The sequence below is a fragment of the Aquarana catesbeiana genome, linkage group LG11, assembly GCF_042186555.1.
Source record: "Aquarana catesbeiana isolate 2022-GZ linkage group LG11, ASM4218655v1, whole genome shotgun sequence".
NCBI lineage: Eukaryota > Metazoa > Chordata > Amphibia > Anura > Ranidae > Aquarana > Aquarana catesbeiana.
In genome coordinates this window covers 30,432,067-30,451,696 of record NC_133334.1, presented here as the reverse complement: position 1 = coordinate 30,451,696, position 19,630 = coordinate 30,432,067, and the positions used below count along the sequence as shown (strand labels likewise).

The window sequence follows — 19,630 nt, the reverse complement described above, 5'->3', positions numbered from 1 at the left end:
TTCACTTCTCCACTGGTGTCCATTGTCACCCAGACAGAAAGTGAAGAGAAATCCAAACTTTTAAAGTTGTTACCAGAAGAAGGGGTCAGGAGAAATCTTCCAATGGGGGACACCTGTACTGGTGAAAACTGTCTAAGCTTCACAAATTACATTTTTTACCCTTTGTTATCATATTTAGAAATTATGTACTGTCGGCAAAAGACTACCAAAAACAGTAGGCGATCACCCGGAAAACAGAGAAAAGAACCGATACACCAACGTGCTGCCGTGTAAGTACTGTGCAGACTTATTGATTTATTTGTATTGTTAGCCATTGGAGAAGCAGTGATTGTAACTACAACAATGCATTTTCTTGGGCTTTTGCTTAGCAGATTGGTGACTTGGCTCCTTTAGTATATGTAAAGGAGAATGCACAGAGACTGTACAATCTGTTGGTAAGACGTATGGCCAGCTTAATTCCTTCGTGCCTAAGGCTAAAACAAATCTTAATGCCTAAGCACAATTTTGCAACTTCGACATGTGTTAGTAAAACAGCATAATATAATCAGAACTACTTTGTGTATCCATCTCAAGGTGGATTATACCTCGTTTTTTCGGGACACATTGGGCTTTAATTAATGGTGAATGGTAATGGATATCTACTGATTTATATTTTTATTATCAAAGGAAAACTGGCCCAAAATAGTAAAAAAAAAAAAAAAACATTTTTGTTTCAATTCAGCAGTATATTTCTTGTTACTACCATAACCTACCATCAGTGAACAACCCAAAATAAATGATCCTGCTCCTGATGATCGCAGGATACCACATATGGGTATATTATTTGTTGGTTGTACCCATAATACAGCCCAGAAATGATAGTGCACATTTTGCATTTTTTGTCCTACCTAAAACACACTGGGGTAGATTTACTAAAACTGGAGCACTCAGAATCTGGTGCAGCTGTGCATGGTAGCCAATCAGCTTCTAACCTCAGCTTGTTCAACTAAGCTTTGCCAATAAAACCTGGAAGCTGATTGGTTTCTATGCAGTAGTGAGCATGATTTTGCATATGAAACCAAAAGGTGACTATAATCTAACCGTTTGTGTTCTCAAGATAGCAGCCTCAGCCTTTGTAAAAAAGCCTCTCTCCTGCCAGCATGCTGTAGAAAAGGATCCTTGCTCTCTATAAAAGCAGACGTCTCTCTGCTGAGGTCCAACACCCTCTTGCTGAATCACAGATAGTTCTCCAATCAAAAGCATGAGCTTTGCTGATTACGAAGCTATAGGTCTGACTCAACAGGTGGTGTGCTGGATGTCTGCGGAGAGACCACTGCTTTCACCCAGGGAGAAAGGGTCCTTCTCTGCTACATCCTGGCAGGGGACAGGCTTCTCTACTCAGGCTGCTGTGGTTGCTCTCTAAACATGATAAAATGTTATAACATATAATATATATGATAATAATTAATTAAAAATAAAAATAAATAAATAAATAAACATATATGTATATGTATATGTATATATATATATATATATATATATATATGTGTGTGTGTGTGTGTGTGTGTGGTTTCAATTATATAATTATAATATATAATTGCTAATAGTAATTAACTAATTAATACATCATTAATAGATTATGAAAATGTTGCCTATCTCAGACCTCAGATTTAAATAGAACGGTTTGATCTGACTTTACCGGTACCAGTGAAGGACATTTACAACATAATTATAAATATTATCTTTATTACAAAAATTATTTAAAAATTCTTTACACATTAACAAATAAAACCAAATGGATTGGCTTGAATCAATATGATCAAGGTGGTATTTAAACAATATATCTCTACATCTACTAAGTCAGGAGGTCGCCGCGTTTCACATCTTTGCTTCCTCAGGACCTCAATTCCTTTGACTGTAAATAGAGATCTTATTCAAAGAAGAACAAGAGCTATTAATCATATCTATATCATATTTTTATGAGGTAAAAGTGCAACATATATATCCCTTCCTATACCAGCTCCTGTGTACAAAAGTAAATATGCATCAAAGACCACTTACAATTAAAAAGAGCCTTCTGAGGGGTGGTGTGCCAGGTGTCATCAAGGAGCTCCCTTTGAGCAGAATTGAGCAGAGCACCAAGGCGTAAAAAAATTAGGTCGGACACAGCTTTTTATTCGTCAGAGTTATGCCCCGTACACACGGTCGGACTTTCCACCAACAACCTCACATCCAACATTTGTTGTCGGAAAGTCCGATCGTGTGTACGGGGCATTAGAGTTTACAGCCAACATATCCTGTACCTGGACTTATTTCCAAGGCTTAGTGCTCTCATCTTTTTACTATACATAAGCAGACTATCCTAGGGACCCCAGCTGGGCTCCACCAGGCACTAGAGAGCAGCCTCGTGACATTATCTAATGAGAACTTGCATAAAATTTAGATTCCAGTACTCCAACACTGTAAATTATTAAAAATATATAATTTCACCCTGATATAATTGTATAGCAAATTTGCTGCTTGCTCAGTCACATGTTAAAGTGGTTGTAAACCCTTATGCCGCGTACACACGGTCGGACTTTTCGACCGGACTTGTCTGACGGACGCTGATGGACCAAATCCGGCAAACAATCCGACCGTGTGTGGGCTTCCCCGGACTTTCAGCAGACTTTTCCAGTCGCAAATCTGACGGACTTTAGATTTGGAACAGGCTTCAAATCTTTACGTTGTAACTCCGCCGGACCCAGAAATCCGCTCGTCTGTATGCTAGTCCGACGGACAAAAACTGACCCTAGGGCAGCTATTGGCTACTGGCTATCAACTTCCTTATTTTAGTCCGGTCGTACGTCATCACGTACGAATCCGTCGGACTTTGGTGTGATCATGTGTAGGCAAGTCCGGTCGTTAGAAAGTCCGTTGAAAGTTCACCAAAAGGCCATCGAAAGTCTGTCGGACGGGCTGTCGGACTTTTGTAGCTGAAAAGTCCGACCGTGTGTACGCGGCATTACATTTACCCAGTGAAGTGACTGGCCTCAGGTCATACACGGAGATTAAACAAATCCTCCTACATAAGTTGTACCGGTTTATCCGCGGCCCTCTGATCTCTACATCCATTGAAAGTGCAGAATTTACACAGGGTCTCTCAGCTCTGAAAAGCAGGGGGCGGGGGAGATAAAGTTACACTCTGTAGAGCTCTGTGAGGAGAGCTCTGAGCCCTGATCTGAGCCTCTGTTCCTGAACCCAGGAACAGAGCTGACGCTGTCAATCACAGGCTGTGTGCTGGAGCTCCCTCGTCTAAAACCATTTTTCTCTTGGTGTCAGGAAAACTTGTCAGAAATAACTCATGCAGATAGCAGAGGAAGGAGGCAGCAGACAAAAATAACACTTAGTGCTCTGGATTGAGACAAGTACACACTACAGAGGGATATGCTTATTTCATGTCTGAAGTTTACAACCACTTTCATAATAAAATCGCATTAATTACTTTTACATGGTTTATGAGACATGTTTACCGCTTGCAACTGATTCAAAGAGGCTTTATTGGTTTATTATTGTTAGTGGGGGCTCACAGGACGTTCCATATAATTTCACTTTCATAATAAGCCAGGCTAATTTCTATTATGTTTTGGCTTTGTAGACATTATCTTGTATCTTTTTTTTTTCCACATGTTAGATGATATTTCCCGCGTTACACTTTCCACTAATGGAAATTCCTCAGATGATTACATCAACGCAAACTTCATCCCAGTAAGTAGATAAGTAACTAACAGGAGGTTTGACAAAGTTGGAGGATTACTTCTGTTGGGCCGGTCACTACTAGTCTGTTTGCTTTTCCAGGGCTTCATCATGAAGAAAGAGTTCATCGCAGCACAAGGTCCGCTCCCTAGAACCTTGAACGATTTCTGGCGCATGGTTTGGGAGAAAGATGTCAGAGCCATTGCTATGCTGACGAGATGTGTTGAGCTTGGGAAGGTACGAAACAAAAAACAAAATAAAAAAAGCAAGTTATAATGGTGAGATTTATATTGCAATCATGCAGTAGGTGTCCCTAAAAATGAAATCAAGATAGAATTAGGCGTAGACCTACCCCCACAGGGGCCGCTGGTAATTTGAACCTATTTCCCCCACTCACAGCCAGACACACAGCAGTTTTTGCATTCTTCCTTTTGCTCAAAGATCAGTCTAGGGGTTTCTTTAAGGGTTTTTTTTTAGAACAGTAACTTGGATAAGGATGGGTAGCATGGGATACCCCTGAAGTGTAGAGCAACTTGAGGACTGCTGAGCGTCTCATTGTTCTGCACAAAAAATGTAAGTTGAGTTGCACAACCTCTGGATACACTGTACAACACCTGACTGTTTTACACAACTCCTGGCTGCACTGTACTTGCTTGGGGAGGTAAGGCCACCCCACAGTCACTTCCACTCACTCAGTGCAGAATGGTTGGGCTTACTCCCACCAACTTCCTTCTGATTTCAATCAGACTCTGGACACAGCTCTCTGGTAGCCCCCCCCCCCCCCCCAGCAAAGCCTAGCTGGGACCTCAATGTCTTCAAAGGCTCCTCTGGCTTCCTCTCTGTCTCTCTCTGCCCCAGGGGTCACCTCCTGAAGGACTGGACCCAGGAACTTTGCTCCCTGGCTTCCAGGCCTCAGAATATTTATGGGCCTTCCTGCACCTTCTGGCCACACCTTCCCAGGGATTGGCCTGAGTTCCATGAATATTCAGGCTGCCTGTCCTGCTCTCCCTCCCACTATACTTCTAGAAGTGTCTAGAAGACAGGGGGAAGTAGCAGAACAGCAACATGTGAGACACTAAACAGCCCTAAGTAATCAACCTCTGCTCCACTGGTACAGAGGACCTAACTAAATTTACCTAGCAGCCTACTCTGAACTAGGAGAGTGCTACATCGATGTTGGGTTGCTCTTGCTGTCCCCATCGGGGAGATTAAGGACAGGAAGTGAAGGAAACAGCAATACAACCTTTTCCCAAGACAAGATGTTCTTTTATCATCTGTAGAGATTAACTGGTAAGATGTTCCCTTTTTTTTCTTTCGCAACCAGAGTACTATTTAAAAGTTTAACTGGCAAAAAATGTTTTTTTTTTTTATTTTACCTTTAGATAGAGTGGGAAATGGTGAGAACCCCTGTCCTGTTTTTATTTTGGGGAGGTTTCCCTTCACTTCCAGTCCTAGCCAGGCCACCAATAGGGAAGGACTACTAGCACTTCTATGCCCGGCCGGGTTTGGCTGAGAACCAGGATGAGACTGAATGGTTACATTTTTAGTCTGATTTGACCTGTTACAAAAGGACAGCAAGTAAGAGAAATCTCTTGAGTGGGGCCAGCAAAAACTGGCAGAGGTTTTAACACTTTCCTGGTCCGGTCCAAAACTTTACAAAACTGTTTTTGAATGTGGATACCCTTTAATTATTCTTTATTGTTTGTTATGATTAAGATGGTAACTGTGTGTTTGTGTTTTCCAGGTAAAATGTGAAGAATATTGGCCAACGCGGAGCTCCAGGAAGTTTGGAAACTTGTCAGTGGCTGCTTCCAATGAAACTGTCCTTCCAGACTGGACCATCAGGGACTTCATAGTAACTAATGTGAGTTAAGTGGGTTCAAATTAGAGCTGATTTTAATGCAAAGGATTCTGGTCTCAGTGGGTGAGAAGTAGAAGGTGTCAGTGGAGTTCATTCAGATAGTTCACAAAAACATGGGTTTGTTAAACTTCTCAGTAAAAAAATTTGGAAAAATAACAAAATAACTTTCTTTATTAGTCATCAATACCCCACTCCCTTACTTTTTATGCTTGCTTTTCCTTTATTCACATGCTTACCTGCCCAGCAAATCCAGGATTACCCTACTGTGATCTGCTGCACAGGTACCATCATCCGGGTCCCACACCGCCATCTTCCTCTGTGATGTCATCGGCAGCTGGCTGCCTCCTCGAGTTCAGGCAGACAACCCCCTAAGTCATACCCTTGCTCTGCCTACTGGCTGCTGTGTGTTCCTGCTCCTGCAGTCTCCTGGACCAGGGGCAAGGCCGCTGATAATGGCCCTGACCCCACCAACTCAACAAGTGGGCCCAGGCAGCTGATACACAGAAGGAGTGTGTCAGAAAAGATAGTACTCACCGAGGCCGAGATGCCGAGAGCGGTTTTGCTTTTGCGACTAAGCGCAGTCCGCCCCCTGGAGTTGGGACAGGGAGTGAACGGCACGAAGAGGCACAAGCTCCCCAATGGACCGCAGGTGACTTGCTGGTGAGGTCTTGATAGAGAGGAGCCGCTGTGCAGGTACTGTTTAGGCAGGTACAGGCAGGGGGTCAAACACAGGAGATAGTACTATGGTACTGCAGGATCTGCAAGGCAAGGTGACAAGATCAAGAGAGTCCAGGTACAAGCAGGAGGTCAGGCTAGGAGACAGGAGACAGTCCAGGTAACAGGCCGAGGGTCAAACACAGGAGATTGGTGGGAATCCGAGTAACAGGCAGAGGTCAGGTCCAGGAGAGAGGCAAGAGAAGTCCAAAAGGCAGATCCGGGTCACAACGGGTAATCAAGCAGAGGTTCAGGAGACAGGTTCAGGTAATACGGGAAGCTGAGACAAACCAGCAATTCGTTTGACCCTCTGAGCGCCTTTTATAGGCAGCCCAGGGAATCACGTTGGGTGTGCGCCAGTGCGCGTGCGTGAGCGCCGTAACGCTGAGCCGCGAACGCGCATGCGCCGAAACGCCGTTCCGCCGGGAATACGTAAAAAACGACCGGACCGGAACGAAGGCTTCTTCTGACAGTGCCCCCCCCCGAGGGGTGGCCTCTGGACACCCAAGGTTGACATCAATTCTGGATGTTCTCGGTGAAAAGCCTGGAGAAGTTGAGGAGCATGTAGGTTCCTGGCTGGTTCCCAAGAGTTATCCTCAGAAGGATAACCCTTCCATTTGATTAGATACTGCAGCTGTCTGCCATTTTTCCTGCAATTTAAAATTTTTTCTACCTCAAATTCATCTTCTCCGTTGATTAGAACTGGAGGTGGTGGAGGTTTTTCTCTGTCAGGAAAAGGGCTGGGAGCAATAGGTTTTAAGAGGGACGCATGGAAGACTGGGTGCACCTTGTAAGCATCAGGAAGAGCTAATTCAAAAGCGACGGGGTTGATTACCCTCTTTATTTTAAAAGGACCTATAAATTTTGGCCCCAGTTTCCGGGAGGGGATTGGCAGTCTGAGATGGATAGTTGACAGCCACACTTCTTCGCCTACCTTAAAGGCTGGATTCTCCTTCCTTCCCTTGTTGTAGTACTTTTGGTAGTCATCCTGAGCCTTTTGCATCGCTGCTTTGATCTTTCGAAAATTTAACTGAATAGAGCTTACTCGATCCTGCACTGCAGGGACAGACACTTCAGGAATGGAAACTGGAAGAAAGGAGGGGTGAAATCCAAAATTGGACCAGAAAGGTGTTTGGTTGGTAGCGGAATGGATGGAGTTGTTATATGCAAATTCTGCATAGGGTAGAAGAGAGGACCATTCATCCTGGGAATCTGAACAGAAGCATCGGAGGTATTGTTCCAGGGTTTGATTTGTCCTCTCCGTCTGGCCGTTACTTTGAGGATGATAAGCAGAAGTCAAGCAAATTTTTATTTCCAAGGTCTTGCATAATTCCTTCCAAAATTTAGAAGTAAATTGAACTCCTCTGTCAGAGGTGATGCTCACTGGGGTACCATGAAGCCTGATAATTTCTTTAAGGAACATGTTAGCAGTAGCAGAGGCAGAGGGGGTACCCACCATAGGCAGAAAGTGTGCCATCTTTGAGAGTCGATCAATTACGACAAAGATAGTTGTGAATCCCCCCGATGGAGGTAAATCCACAATAAAGTCCATGGAGATTTCCGCCCATGAGCGTTCAGGGATAGACAAGGGCTTGAGCAGGCCCCATGACTTTGCATTTGAGCCCTTGCTGCGCTGGCACGGGATGCAGGATGAAACATAGTCTTTGCAATCTTGTCTCCAGCCTGGCCACCAAAAGAAACGTGAGATCAATTCCATGGTCTTTTGTGACCCAAAATGGCCTGCTAGCTTGTGGTCATGAAAGGACTGTAAAGTTAGGAGCCTAGCTTCCAGCGGGACGAAGATTTTTCCATGAGACCAAAATAAATCATTATGTTTCTCCATAGAAGATACTTGGGGTTCAGAGCATTGAACGGAAGTGGATTTGATTGCGGACATTAGGTCTCCTTGAGTAACTAGAAGGAAATTCTGCGGAGACAAAATGGTACTTGGCTCTGTTACCTGGGAAGTTTCATGGAACATCCTTGAAAGTGCGTCTGCTTTTCCGTTCTTTGTACCTGGTCTATAAGATATGTGGAAATTAAATCGGGAAAAGAAGAGAGCCCATCGGGCCTGCCTGGGTCTTAGACGTTTAGCAGTTCGCAGGTACTCCAGGTTTTTGTGGTCAGTAAAGATCATGATAGGATTGGACGCCCCTTCCAGCAAATATCTCCACTCCTCTAAGGCGAATTTAATGGCCAGTAACTCTCTGTCACCTACATCATAGTTTCTCTCGGGAATGCTTAATTTCCGGGATGCAAAAGCCACGGGATGTAATAGAGCCTTGAGCCCTTGTCTCTGGGAAAGGATGGCACCGGTAGCGGTCTCGGAGGCATCAACTTCCAGAATAAAAGGCAGGGCTGGATCCGGGTGTCGTAAGACTGGTGCGGACGAGAATAGTGCTTTCAATTTTAGAAATGCTTCCTGAGCCTCAAAAGACCATTGAAAACGACTATGCTGGCGTGTCAGTTGAGTAATGGGAGCCACGATAGTAGAGAACCCTACAATGAATCTCCGGTAGAAGTTGGAGAAACCTAAGAAGCGTTGTACCCCCTTTTTGTCTACAGGAGCTGGCCATTCCTGGATTGCTTTGACCTTCTGGGGATCCATTGCAATGCCGTCAGTTGAGATTATGAATCCTAAGAATTGCACTGTAGTCTTTTCAAATTCACATTTCTCTGCCTTGAGGTATAATTTGTGTTTTCTGAGAATTGAGAGAACCAGTTTGACATGTACCCGATGGAGTTCAATGGTGGTTGAAAAAATGAGAATGTCGTCAAGGTAGACTACTAGAAAGTTATCAAGATATTCACGAAAAATATCGTTCACTAAGTGTTGGAACGTGGCCGGGGCATTACAGAGTCCAAACGGCATTACCAGGTACTCATAGTGTCCAAACCTGGATCTAAAGGCAGTCTTCCATTCATCGCCTGCTTGGATCCGGATGAGATTGTAGGCGCCACGCAAGTCTAGTTTGGAAAAGATGCGGGCAGATCTGAAGCGTTGGAATAATTCCGGGATGAGAGGAAGCGGGTACCGATTCTTGACGGTAATTTTATTTAATTCTCTGTAATCGATACAAGGTCGGAGGGATCCGTCTTTTTTTTCTACAAAGAAAATACCAGCTCCAGCCGGTGATGAAGAGGGGCGAATGAACCCTTTTTCAAGATTTTCGTCAATGTACGTTTTAAGAGCCTTTAATTCTGTTTCGGACAAAGGAAAGATGCGGCCAAAAGGAATTTCAGCACCCGGCAACAGGTCTATGGGGCAGTCGTAAGGCCGATGAGGTGGTAGACAGTCTGCCTGTTGTTTATCAAATACATCTCTGAATTCTAGGTAGCTTTCGGGTACATGTTGCAGATTGTTAGACATGGTTGAAATGGTAGAAACAGAAGCTGGGGCCGGAAGAAGGCAATGTCTGGAGCAGTATTGAGATGAGAAAGAGACTTCTCTCTTATTCCAGTTGATCTGTGGTTCGTGGGCTTGAAGCCATGGGAGTCCCAGGATTATAGGGAACATTGGAGAAGAAATTATATCGAAGCGGAGGTATTCCTGATGGCCAGTATCAGTAGTGGTAAGGATGGGTCCGGTTTCCTGCGTGATGGGCCCAGAGCGGGGAAGAGACCCATCGGCAAGGTGGATCCGTAGACTTTGGCTCTTCGTGATCAAAGGAACATGCAAGCTTGCGGCTAATGAGACATCCAAAAAACAGCTACACGCTCCGGAGTCAATTATGGCGGGTAGGTGAACCTCCTTTTCCAGAAGCTGTAAAGAGACAAAAAGAGTAACGTAAGGCTGGGAAGAACCGGTAACTTGTTGATTAATAGCAGGCCTTAGGTAGGACTTACTGGGTCTCACAGGGCAGGAACGGAGAAAATGTCCAGAGCCCCCACAGTAAAGGCACAGGTTACCCTGGCGTCTACGTAATCTTTCCTCTGAAGTGAGTGGGGCACGGACTAGACCAAGCTGCATTGGTTCAACTTCAGGAGTGGCAGGAACCGGTGGAGCTGTGTAAGGTGGATGGACAGGAGTCGGTTTAGGCATCATCCAAGTAGGGCGAGGAGTCTGAAAACGCTCTGTGCGTCGCTCACGCATGCGACGATCCAATTTAGTGGTAATTTGGATGAGGTCTTCCAAAGAATCAGGGGTCTCGATCCTGGCCAGCTCATCCTTCAGTGCTTCTGACAGCCCTTGACGAAACTGATATTTAAGGGCAGGTTCATTCCAACCAGTATCAGCTGAATTTCTCCGGAACTCTACAATATAGTCCTCTACAGGCCTTCGTCCCTGGCTCAGGTTATGCAATAAGGTTTCAGCCGTGGCCGTGCGTTGGGGGTCGTCGTAAAGTTGTGCCATACCCTCGAAGAAAGCATCTACTGAATTCAGGATAGGGTTCCTCTGTTCCATTAGGGTATGCGCCCAAGCTTGTGGTTCATCGGCTAAGAGAGAAATGATGAACCCAACTTTTACCACTTCTGACGAAAAGGTCCTGGGTTGCAGAGCCAAATACAGAGAGCAAGCGTTTTTAAAAGCCCTGAACTTCTTGCGATTGCCAGAAAAACGCTCTGGTATGGGAACCCTAGGTTCTGGAGCTGCCATGACCACAGTGGGACTGGTTGGCATCTGAGGAGAGGATGCTCCACTGGGAGGTGCAGAAACTGCGGCAGGAGCTGGAGATGATCCGGAAAGCTGCTGAAGGCGGCCATCAACTTGGGCGTAACCATCTTGCAATTTCTGGACGGCCTCAGTGAGGGCCGAGACCTGCTGACACAGGATCTCCAATGGGGAACGCGCTCTGTTGGCCTCAGACATGGCTGGTTTGTACTGTCAGAAAAGATAGTACTCACCGAGGCCGAGATGCCGAGAGCGGTTTTGCTTTTGCGACTAAGCGCAGTCCGCCCCCTGGAGTTGGGACAGGGAGTGAACGGCACGAAGAGGCACAAGCTCCCCAATGGACCGCAGGTGACTTGCTGGTGAGGTCTTGATAGAGAGGAGCCGCTGTGCAGGTACTGTTTAGGCAGGTACAGGCAGGGGGTCAAACACAGGAGATAGTACTATGGTACTGCAGGATCTGCAAGGCAAGGTGACAAGATCAAGAGAGTCCAGGTACAAGCAGGAGGTCAGGCTAGGAGACAGGAGACAGTCCAGGTAACAGGCCGAGGGTCAAACACAGGAGATTGGTGGGAATCCGAGTAACAGGCAGAGGTCAGGTCCAGGAGAGAGGCAAGAGAAGTCCAAAAGGCAGATCCGGGTCACAACGGGTAATCAAGCAGAGGTTCAGGAGACAGGTTCAGGTAATACGGGAAGCTGAGACAAACCAGCAATTTGTTTGACCCTCTGAGCGCCTTTTATAGGCAGCCCAGGGAATCACGTTGGGTGTGCGCCAGTGCGCGTGCGTGAGCGCCGTAACGCTGAGCCGCGAACGCGCATGCGCCGAAACGCCGTTCCGCCGGGAATACGGAAAAAACGACCGGACCGGAACGAAGGCTTCTTCTGACAGAGTGGCAACGGGGGCAGCATTTACTGGAACTGATCACTTCTAAACCCCCCCCCCCCGTAGCAGCTGAAAGATAGCTTCTCCTCCTCTCCTTCCTGCCAGCTTTCAGCTGCTGCATGGGCGACAAGGGATCAGTTCCAATAATTGCTACCCCCGCCTGACTCCCCCCTCCAGTTATGTTGTGTTTGTGTCTGCTAATAATGATTTTAATGCACTTTTATTTTTAGTGAAAAATTAAATATATTTTTGATATTTCCGGGGCTTGGGGCCCTGGGCTCTGTCAGGTAAGCTGTACAGGGCCCCATGATTTCTAACAGTGGCCCTGACCGGGGGGGCAAAAGAAAAAAATTGCATGGAAAAAATAAAATACTATTTTTATCAGTGTATAACACACACTTTTTCCCCCTTAAAATAGGGGGAAAATCGTGTGTGGGTGTTCTATGCCGTTATAGGCTGCCACGGAGGGGAAGGAGGGGATGAGCGCCGCCGAAGAAGACAGAGCCGGATCTCCCGTGTACTCGGCTCGGCGTGGCTCGCAGTCACGCCCAGTCTTGCCTCTTAGCATTGACGTCCCGGCATTGGACTGGCGTTATGTCCATCATAGGATCCGAGCCAAGGGGCGGGACTGGGCGCGACGCCGAGTCGAGTATACAGGAGGCTTCAGATGGACACTGATCAGGCTGCAGTGAGGAGCAAGGCTGCAGATGTGCAATGATGGGCAAGGCTGCAGATGGGCACTGATCAGGCTGCAATGATGAGCAATGGCCAGGCTGCAGATGGGCACTGATCAGGCTGCAATGATGAGCAATAGTGAGGCTGCAGATGGGCACTGATTAGGCTTCATTAATGGGCAATGGCGAGGCTGCAGATGGGCACTGATCAGGCTGCAATGATGAGCAATGGTGAGGCTGCAGATTGACACTGATCAGGCTTCATTAATGGGCAATGGCGAGGCTGCAGATGGGCACTGATAAGGCTGCATTGATGGGCATTGACCCTTATTTTGCGTCAAAATTTATTATTTAAAATTTAAGTTTTTTTTCCTGAAACTTCTCTCTTAAAATTAAGGTGCGTGTTATACGCCGATAAATACGGTCGATTACAGAGATGTGTATGGAATAGTCTTTAAAAGCATATTGTTTGGTTTCACTTTAATTGGGGAACTGGGTCAGAGGTTTAACTGCCACCATCTCACTATTATGTTCTCCTTTTTTCAGACACCAACAAAGCAGAGCAAGCAGGTGCGTCACTTTCATTTCACCGCCTGGCCGGATCACGGTGTTCCCAAAGCAACTAAAGACCTGGTAGAGTTTAGGAATTTAATTCGTGAATACACCTCTTGCTACAGCTCTCCGAGCTCGCCTATACTGGTTCACTGCAGGTACGTGCTAGACCAGGTGTGTCAAACTCAAATTCTTTGCTGGGCTGCATCAGCATTATAGTTGTCCTCAAAGGGCAGGTGGTATCTGTAATATATATATATATATATATATATATATATATATATATATATATATATATATATATATATATATATATATATATATAATTTATCCAGTGCTTTTTTTCTCAGAGAATAGGTGCAGGAATTCAACCACGCCTCCCCCCCAACTGAACTTCATCGAATAGTGGGTGTGGCCAAATTGCAATAACATTGGAAGGATCTTAAAGGGGCAATTCATTCCAGGATTGCGTTATGTGCAGAGTTCAGGAGTGCCTTACGTGCAGAGTTCAGGAATGTGTTATGTACAGAGTGCACAGTTCAGGTGTGTGTTATGTACAGAGTGCAGAGTTCAGGAGTGTCTTATGTACAGAGTGCACAGTTCACGTGTATGGTATGTACAGAGTGCAGAGTTCAGGGGTGCACTGTGTACAGAGTGCAGAGTTCAGGGGTGCGCTACGTACAGAGTGCAGAGTTCAGGGATGCGCTGTGTACAGAGTTCAGAGATGCACTACGTACAGAGTACAGAGTTCAGGGGTGTACTACGTACAGAGTGCAGAGTTCAGGGGTGCACTATGTACAGAGTGCAGAGTTCAGGGATGCGCTGTGTGCAGAGTTCAAAGATGCACTATTTACAGAGTGCAGAGTTCAGGGGTGGACTGTATACATAGTGCAGAGTTCAGTGATGCGCTATGTACAGAGTGCAGAGTTCAGGGGTGCGCTGCGTACAGAGTGCAGAGTTCAGGGATGCGCTGTGTACAGAGTTCAGAGATGCACTATGTACAGAGTTCAGGGGTGCACTGTATACAGAGTGCAGAGTTCAGGGGTGCGCTGCGTACAGAGTGCAAAGTTCAGGGATGCGCTGTATACAGAGTGCAGAGTTCAGGGGTGCGCTGTATACAGAGTACAGAGTTCAGGGGTGCACTGTGTACAGAGTGCAGGGTTCAGGGGTGCACTGTGTACAGAGTGCAGGGTTCAGGAGTGCACTGTATACAGAGTGCAGAGTTCAGGGGTGCGCTGTATACAGAGTGCAGTGTTAATGGGTGTACTATGCACAGTGTGCAGAGTTCCGCCACTTCCTCCTGAAAAAAAGTCCTGGGTGCGAGAGCCACTTGAAATAGCCTGGATTTGACCTATGGGCCTTGTGTTTACACGTGTGCTAGACAGTCATCTGATTCAGGATTGCTTAGCAAGCCAATGCACCCTGAGGATGTGAGTGTGGAGAGCTGTAAGTATTGTTTAGAAGCTTCTATCCATTAAGAATGTATTCTGATTTATGAAACAAAAGGATGTATTCTGATGTGTTTATGTGGGTTACTGTATACTGTTATTTGCCTAGAAAACTTTAGACTTTTTATCTTCAGCTGGAATAGCCTATATTGTACTAACACTGCAATATTGTTAGCATCCACCCAACCAAAACTTCCTGAGTCATGCGTGGAGACCCCGTTCCTTTCTCAGATTAGTACATATAATGTGTCTCTGTGTATGAACACAAGGCTGTCCTTTTCTGGGATTCCATTTCCTTTCATTATCATGAAAATAAAACACAAACTATTCCATGTATGCCTGTCCCCTTTTTCTCTTTGCTATGTTTTCCTTTCTTTTCCCTCTCCATGTCTCTCCTCTTTTCTCGCTCTTCTCTTCCCTCATCTTCCCACTTATGCTCTCTCTCTCCTTTCTATCCCCCCCCCCCCAATCCCCAGCTTCCCTCTGTCACCCACCCCAATGTCCCCCCTTGATCTTCCTCTTCCCACTCTCTCTTTGTCTGCTCCTCTCTCTGTTCCCCTTTGTATCCCTCTTCCCTCTCCCCATTTCTCCCTCTTTTTTTCCTTCTCTTCTTCATTTCTTTCTTCCCAATTTCCTCAGCCCACCTCTGTCACATTCCCCATCTCTTTGTTTTGCCCCTTGCCTCTCTTTCCTACACTCTGTCTCTACCTCTCTTACCCTTCACTCTCAGGCAGAGTAGGCACCGGTCTATGGTCCCAAAGCTGTTTAAGGTCCCCGCAGCAATGGATAAAAATAATATAATGTTATAAAAGATAGAAAAAATGAATCGACTTTAAGAAACAAACACTTTACATGAAAAGCTCTTGTTAATGTAATGTAACAAATAACAAAAGTACATAAACCATAGACATCAGGTTCACATTACAGTTTGTCTCTGAAAAGCTCATCTCCTCTAAGCTGTCAGTTTGTAAATGTAGCACACCCCCTAAGGAGCCGCAAATGAACTTGGATTCCCCACTTCTGCACAGTCAGGCCCACCAAATCTTTACAAGCACCCAGAGTCAAAGTTTAGTTTGTGACTTTGTTTTCGTTATTTATTAGAAGGTTAATAACCTGGGTAGGGATGGAAGGTTATTACTTTAGCAAAACTTCAACAACAACTTCAGGGACATCTTCCTATACAGTTGTAGCACCCTCTACTTAGGTAGGTGCTAGAGTTAGGATTTTGTGATAGCAGGTACATTTAGGCAGGCTTAGCTGGAAGTTAGGCCTGTTTGTTTTTGATCTGTGTGGGCTGGGAGTGGCTCAGAGTAGCAGCTGTGACTCACAGACAGCATCAATCCACTGTCACCTCACTTTTCCTTCTAGAGGATTCTGGAAGAGAGGCGGGGAAGAGAGGTGGAGCTGTCTGGGGTGTCTCAGGGAGCCCTGACCAATCCCCAACTAGGATTGGCAAGGGGCAGGCCTCCTTGAAATACCCGGGGTAAGCCCAGTTGGGTGGAGTTGTCGGGTGGAAGAACTGAGAATGGAGTACAAGGCTGTCGGGTGCTTTGAGGGAGCTCTCCATTCTGGGGGGGGGGGGGGGTGACCATGGGCCTGGGACTCGGGTGCAGGACAGATGCCTTCAAGAACTCATGAAGGATCTGAACAGGAGGCACAGAGAGGAGTCAGAGAGAGGACAGCAGAAGCTAGTACTGCCGGGCAAGTCTTCTGGAGGGAAGCACCGGTTACAGCCAGGAGGGCTGGTGAGTGACATGTGCTATCAGGAGGACTGGAGAGGCATGCCAGAGAGGACTGAGAGGAAACAGTCAGAGCTGGGTGTGGATCCAGTAAGGATTCCAATGTCATGGGCCGTGAAGTCAGACAGCTGCAGCAGGAGTGCTGGCAGGGCTTACTGGGAGCAGTAGTCCACTTAGGAAAGCTAGCACTAAGGACTTTTTGCTACAATAAAGGGGCCCGTGGTCCCTGCCTACAAAGGACAGTTGCTAAGGCTTGACTGAGTCAGAGCTGGGCCTAACCATGATATACAATCAACCAATTGCTTGTTCTACTGGGCATCCCATATATTCCTATCCCTATCCAAGTTCAAATCCCTCAATAAAAATACAAAACAATCACATGGACTATTCATTGTCTCAAAAGTGACTGGGAAGTGAATGCCAGGCTGGGCAGGGTGACAGGTGGGCCACAACTTTCAGCAGCTCCTACGGGGGTACCGCCACACAGTCTATATACAGTCTCCTTCTCTTGCCTCCTGCACACATTTGCTTGTTGCACCAGCTGAATCACTGTATGATGATCTGACAGGCTCCCACTCAGATTGTAGCAGTAGCCCTTTACAGGTAGGGACTCCCAGCCCCCTTGTTGTGTAGCAAAAATGTAGTGGAACAGCATGTAATTTCTCCTCTGTAGCCACTGCTCCCAGCGCCACCTCTTCAGGCACTGGCAACCCACCTTGCTGACAATGCTTCTTTCACTAGCCCTCCAGGCTAACTCTCTACACCAATCCTCCTGAATGACTCTTCACCAGCCCACCTGGCTGACTCTTCAGCAGCCCACCCGGCTGACTCTCAGGAAATGAGGAAGACTTAAGAACCCAGCTGTCTTCGGGGGGACTGGCTACATGTGGCAGCCCCACCCCCTTATTAGTCCCCAGCAGTGCTGATCTTCTCGCGCTGTCCACACTTGCTCCTGTGCCTCCAGAAAAGGCTTCCTCCTGTGTGTTGTGGCAGGATCCTTCCAGCACCCAAGCCCCGGCCCAAGGCAGGACCCCCCCAGACTAGGGGGCACCCCTGAGGGCCACCGACACCCTCCTCAGCACTGACTCATTGAATCCTGACCCAGATTCACAGCTCAGGCTTAGCCCTGAGCTAAACTAAATTTACCTACACTAAACATACCCTACGCTATTTCTAGCACACACTACATGGTGCTACATAAAACATTTTGGTGCAACTTACGTATGTGTAATGTACAGTAGTGATGGTCATCTCCACTTATCAGCCAATGTGCCCACTAATTCAATCAATGTTCAAAGTTATCCCACTAGAGAAACCAGCGAGGGGGCACCAAGGTTTCGAATGCCTAGGGGCCTCCACATAGCTAATTCTGGCACTGTTCTTTTTTTTTTTACCCTTTTGTCTTGCCCCTTCTTTGGCCCTCCGCTATCATCTTCCACCCTTACTCTGTCTCCCGCTGTCAACCTCCCCCCATCCTCCCTTCCTTCACTCTTCCTGTATCTGTCTCCCCCTATCTTCCCCGTCCAACTCTCTCTCTCTTCATCTCTACCTCTCCCCATCTCCCTCATCCCTGGTCTTCCCTCATCTCTACCTCTCCCGATCTCCCTCATCCCTGGTCTTCCCTCATCTCTACCTCTCCCCATCTCCCTCATCCCTGGTCTTCCCTCATCTCTACCTCTCCCCATCTCCCTCATCCCTGGTCTTCCCTCTCTCTCTCTTTCCTTGCATATTTGTATCACTAGTTTTCCCTTCCCTCTCTCTCTTCTATTGTCTCCACGTCACCCTTTCACTCTTCCATCTCTTTCCCTTCCCCCTCTCTCTTCTATTGTCTCCACGTCACCCTTTCACTCCTCCATCTCTTTCCATTCCCTCTCTTGCTTTCTCCCTTCTATGTAAACCTGTATTTGAGAACATGAAGGTTGTTGGCGATGACTTCTCCTTCCGAAAATGCTAGTTGACTTGGTTCTCATGCTCAACTATCTGCTCCAAAGAAGATTTGACGTCTCTCTCTGATTTTCCTGTTCTGTATGCTTATGAATGATTCAGAAATTAGTGAAGGCAGAGACAGCCAGGCAGCTAGCATTTTCAAGAGGAAGCAATAGTACTATATGTCTCTTTTCTTGGTACAATTTTCCTTCAAAATTTATGGGGTCTATCTATTTAATAAATGATGGTACAAATGCCTCAGGCATCAGGGATGATTGTCGTAATGTGTAATATTTTTATTTCCTATGATCATCATCTCCATCTAGTGGCCATAATGTGGTATTTTTCTGATTGAGACATTTCAGGAAAATACCACAATATGTCCACTAGATGGAACTGACAAGCATAAAAAAAACATATTACACACATTTCAATGATTATTCATGATGGTTTGAGGTTTGCACAGCAAGTTTTTTTTTTTTTTTATAAATAGACCCCTATGTGTGTGGGGTCAGTATACACAAAAAATATTTAGGAGGAGTCCAGGAATATTATTTATGGAAGGAATGTGTCATTATTGGTGTTTCTTGATCTCTAGCAAAAAAGAAATTCAATTTCCCTTGTTTCATATTATTCTGATTATTTTTTGAATGATTGATGATAACGCACATTTGGTCTTTCTCAGTGCTGGCGTCGGCAGGACGGGCACTCTGATTGCCCTGGATCGAATCATCAAGCAAATCGAAGCTGAAGATAAAGTGGATGTTTACGGCGTGGTTCACGATCTTCGAATGCATCGAGACCTGATGGTGCAAACAGAGGTGAGCTAATATGGAGGTCTCCTTAGGATGGGATGAAGACGCTTGGAATATTCTGTTGCAATGGGGGAGATTTACGAAAACTGGAGCACTCAGAACGCAGGTGCAGCTGTACATGGTAGCCAATCAGCTTCTAACTTCAGCTTGTTCAATGAAGCTGTGACAATAAAACCTGAAAGCTGATTGGTTTCTATGCAGAAGTGAGCCTAATTTTGCACTCTCCAGCTTTAGTAAATAAACCCCAATGTGCCCTTGGCTAGAACTTTTTTTTGTGGTGAAGGGTTAAACCCCCTGTCAGGTTTTTTATTGCTTTATTTAAAGTACATTCTTAGAAACAAAACCTTTAGGACATCTCCAATAAAGCAAGTCAAAATTGCAAAAGTAAAACAAATTACAAAAAACTCTATGTTAGATATTTATAGCCATAGTCATTAGATTGCTAAATAAAGTAATAAAAAAAATAAAAATGTTTCATTGTTTTTAAAACTGCTTTAACCACTTAAGGACCGAGCCTCTTTTTGAGACTTGTTGTTTACAAGTTAAAATCATTTTTTTTTTGCTAGAAAATTACTTAGAACCCTCAAACAATATATACTGTTTTTTTTCAGACAACCGAGAGAATAAAATGGCGGTCGTTGCAATACTTTATGTCACACCGTATTTGCGCAGCGGTCTTACAATCGCAATTTTTT

At 45.7% G+C, this 19,630-nt stretch overlaps 1 protein-coding gene across 1 annotated transcript in view; it reads left to right on the top strand.

Moving 5' to 3' along the window:
• The window catches only part of LOC141111935 (receptor-type tyrosine-protein phosphatase beta-like), a 337,059-nt gene that overhangs the window by 304,682 nt on the left and 12,747 nt on the right, over window positions 1-19,630 (top strand). The window contains exons 40-45 of the mRNA XM_073604158.1: window positions 179-269; window positions 3,653-3,726; window positions 3,817-3,951; window positions 5,459-5,578; window positions 13,002-13,165; window positions 18,806-18,941. Coding sequence (XP_073460259.1) covers window positions 179-269; window positions 3,653-3,726; window positions 3,817-3,951; window positions 5,459-5,578; window positions 13,002-13,165; window positions 18,806-18,941 — 720 coding nt within the window. The remainder of the gene's footprint in view (window positions 1-178; window positions 270-3,652; window positions 3,727-3,816; window positions 3,952-5,458; window positions 5,579-13,001; window positions 13,166-18,805; window positions 18,942-19,630) is intronic.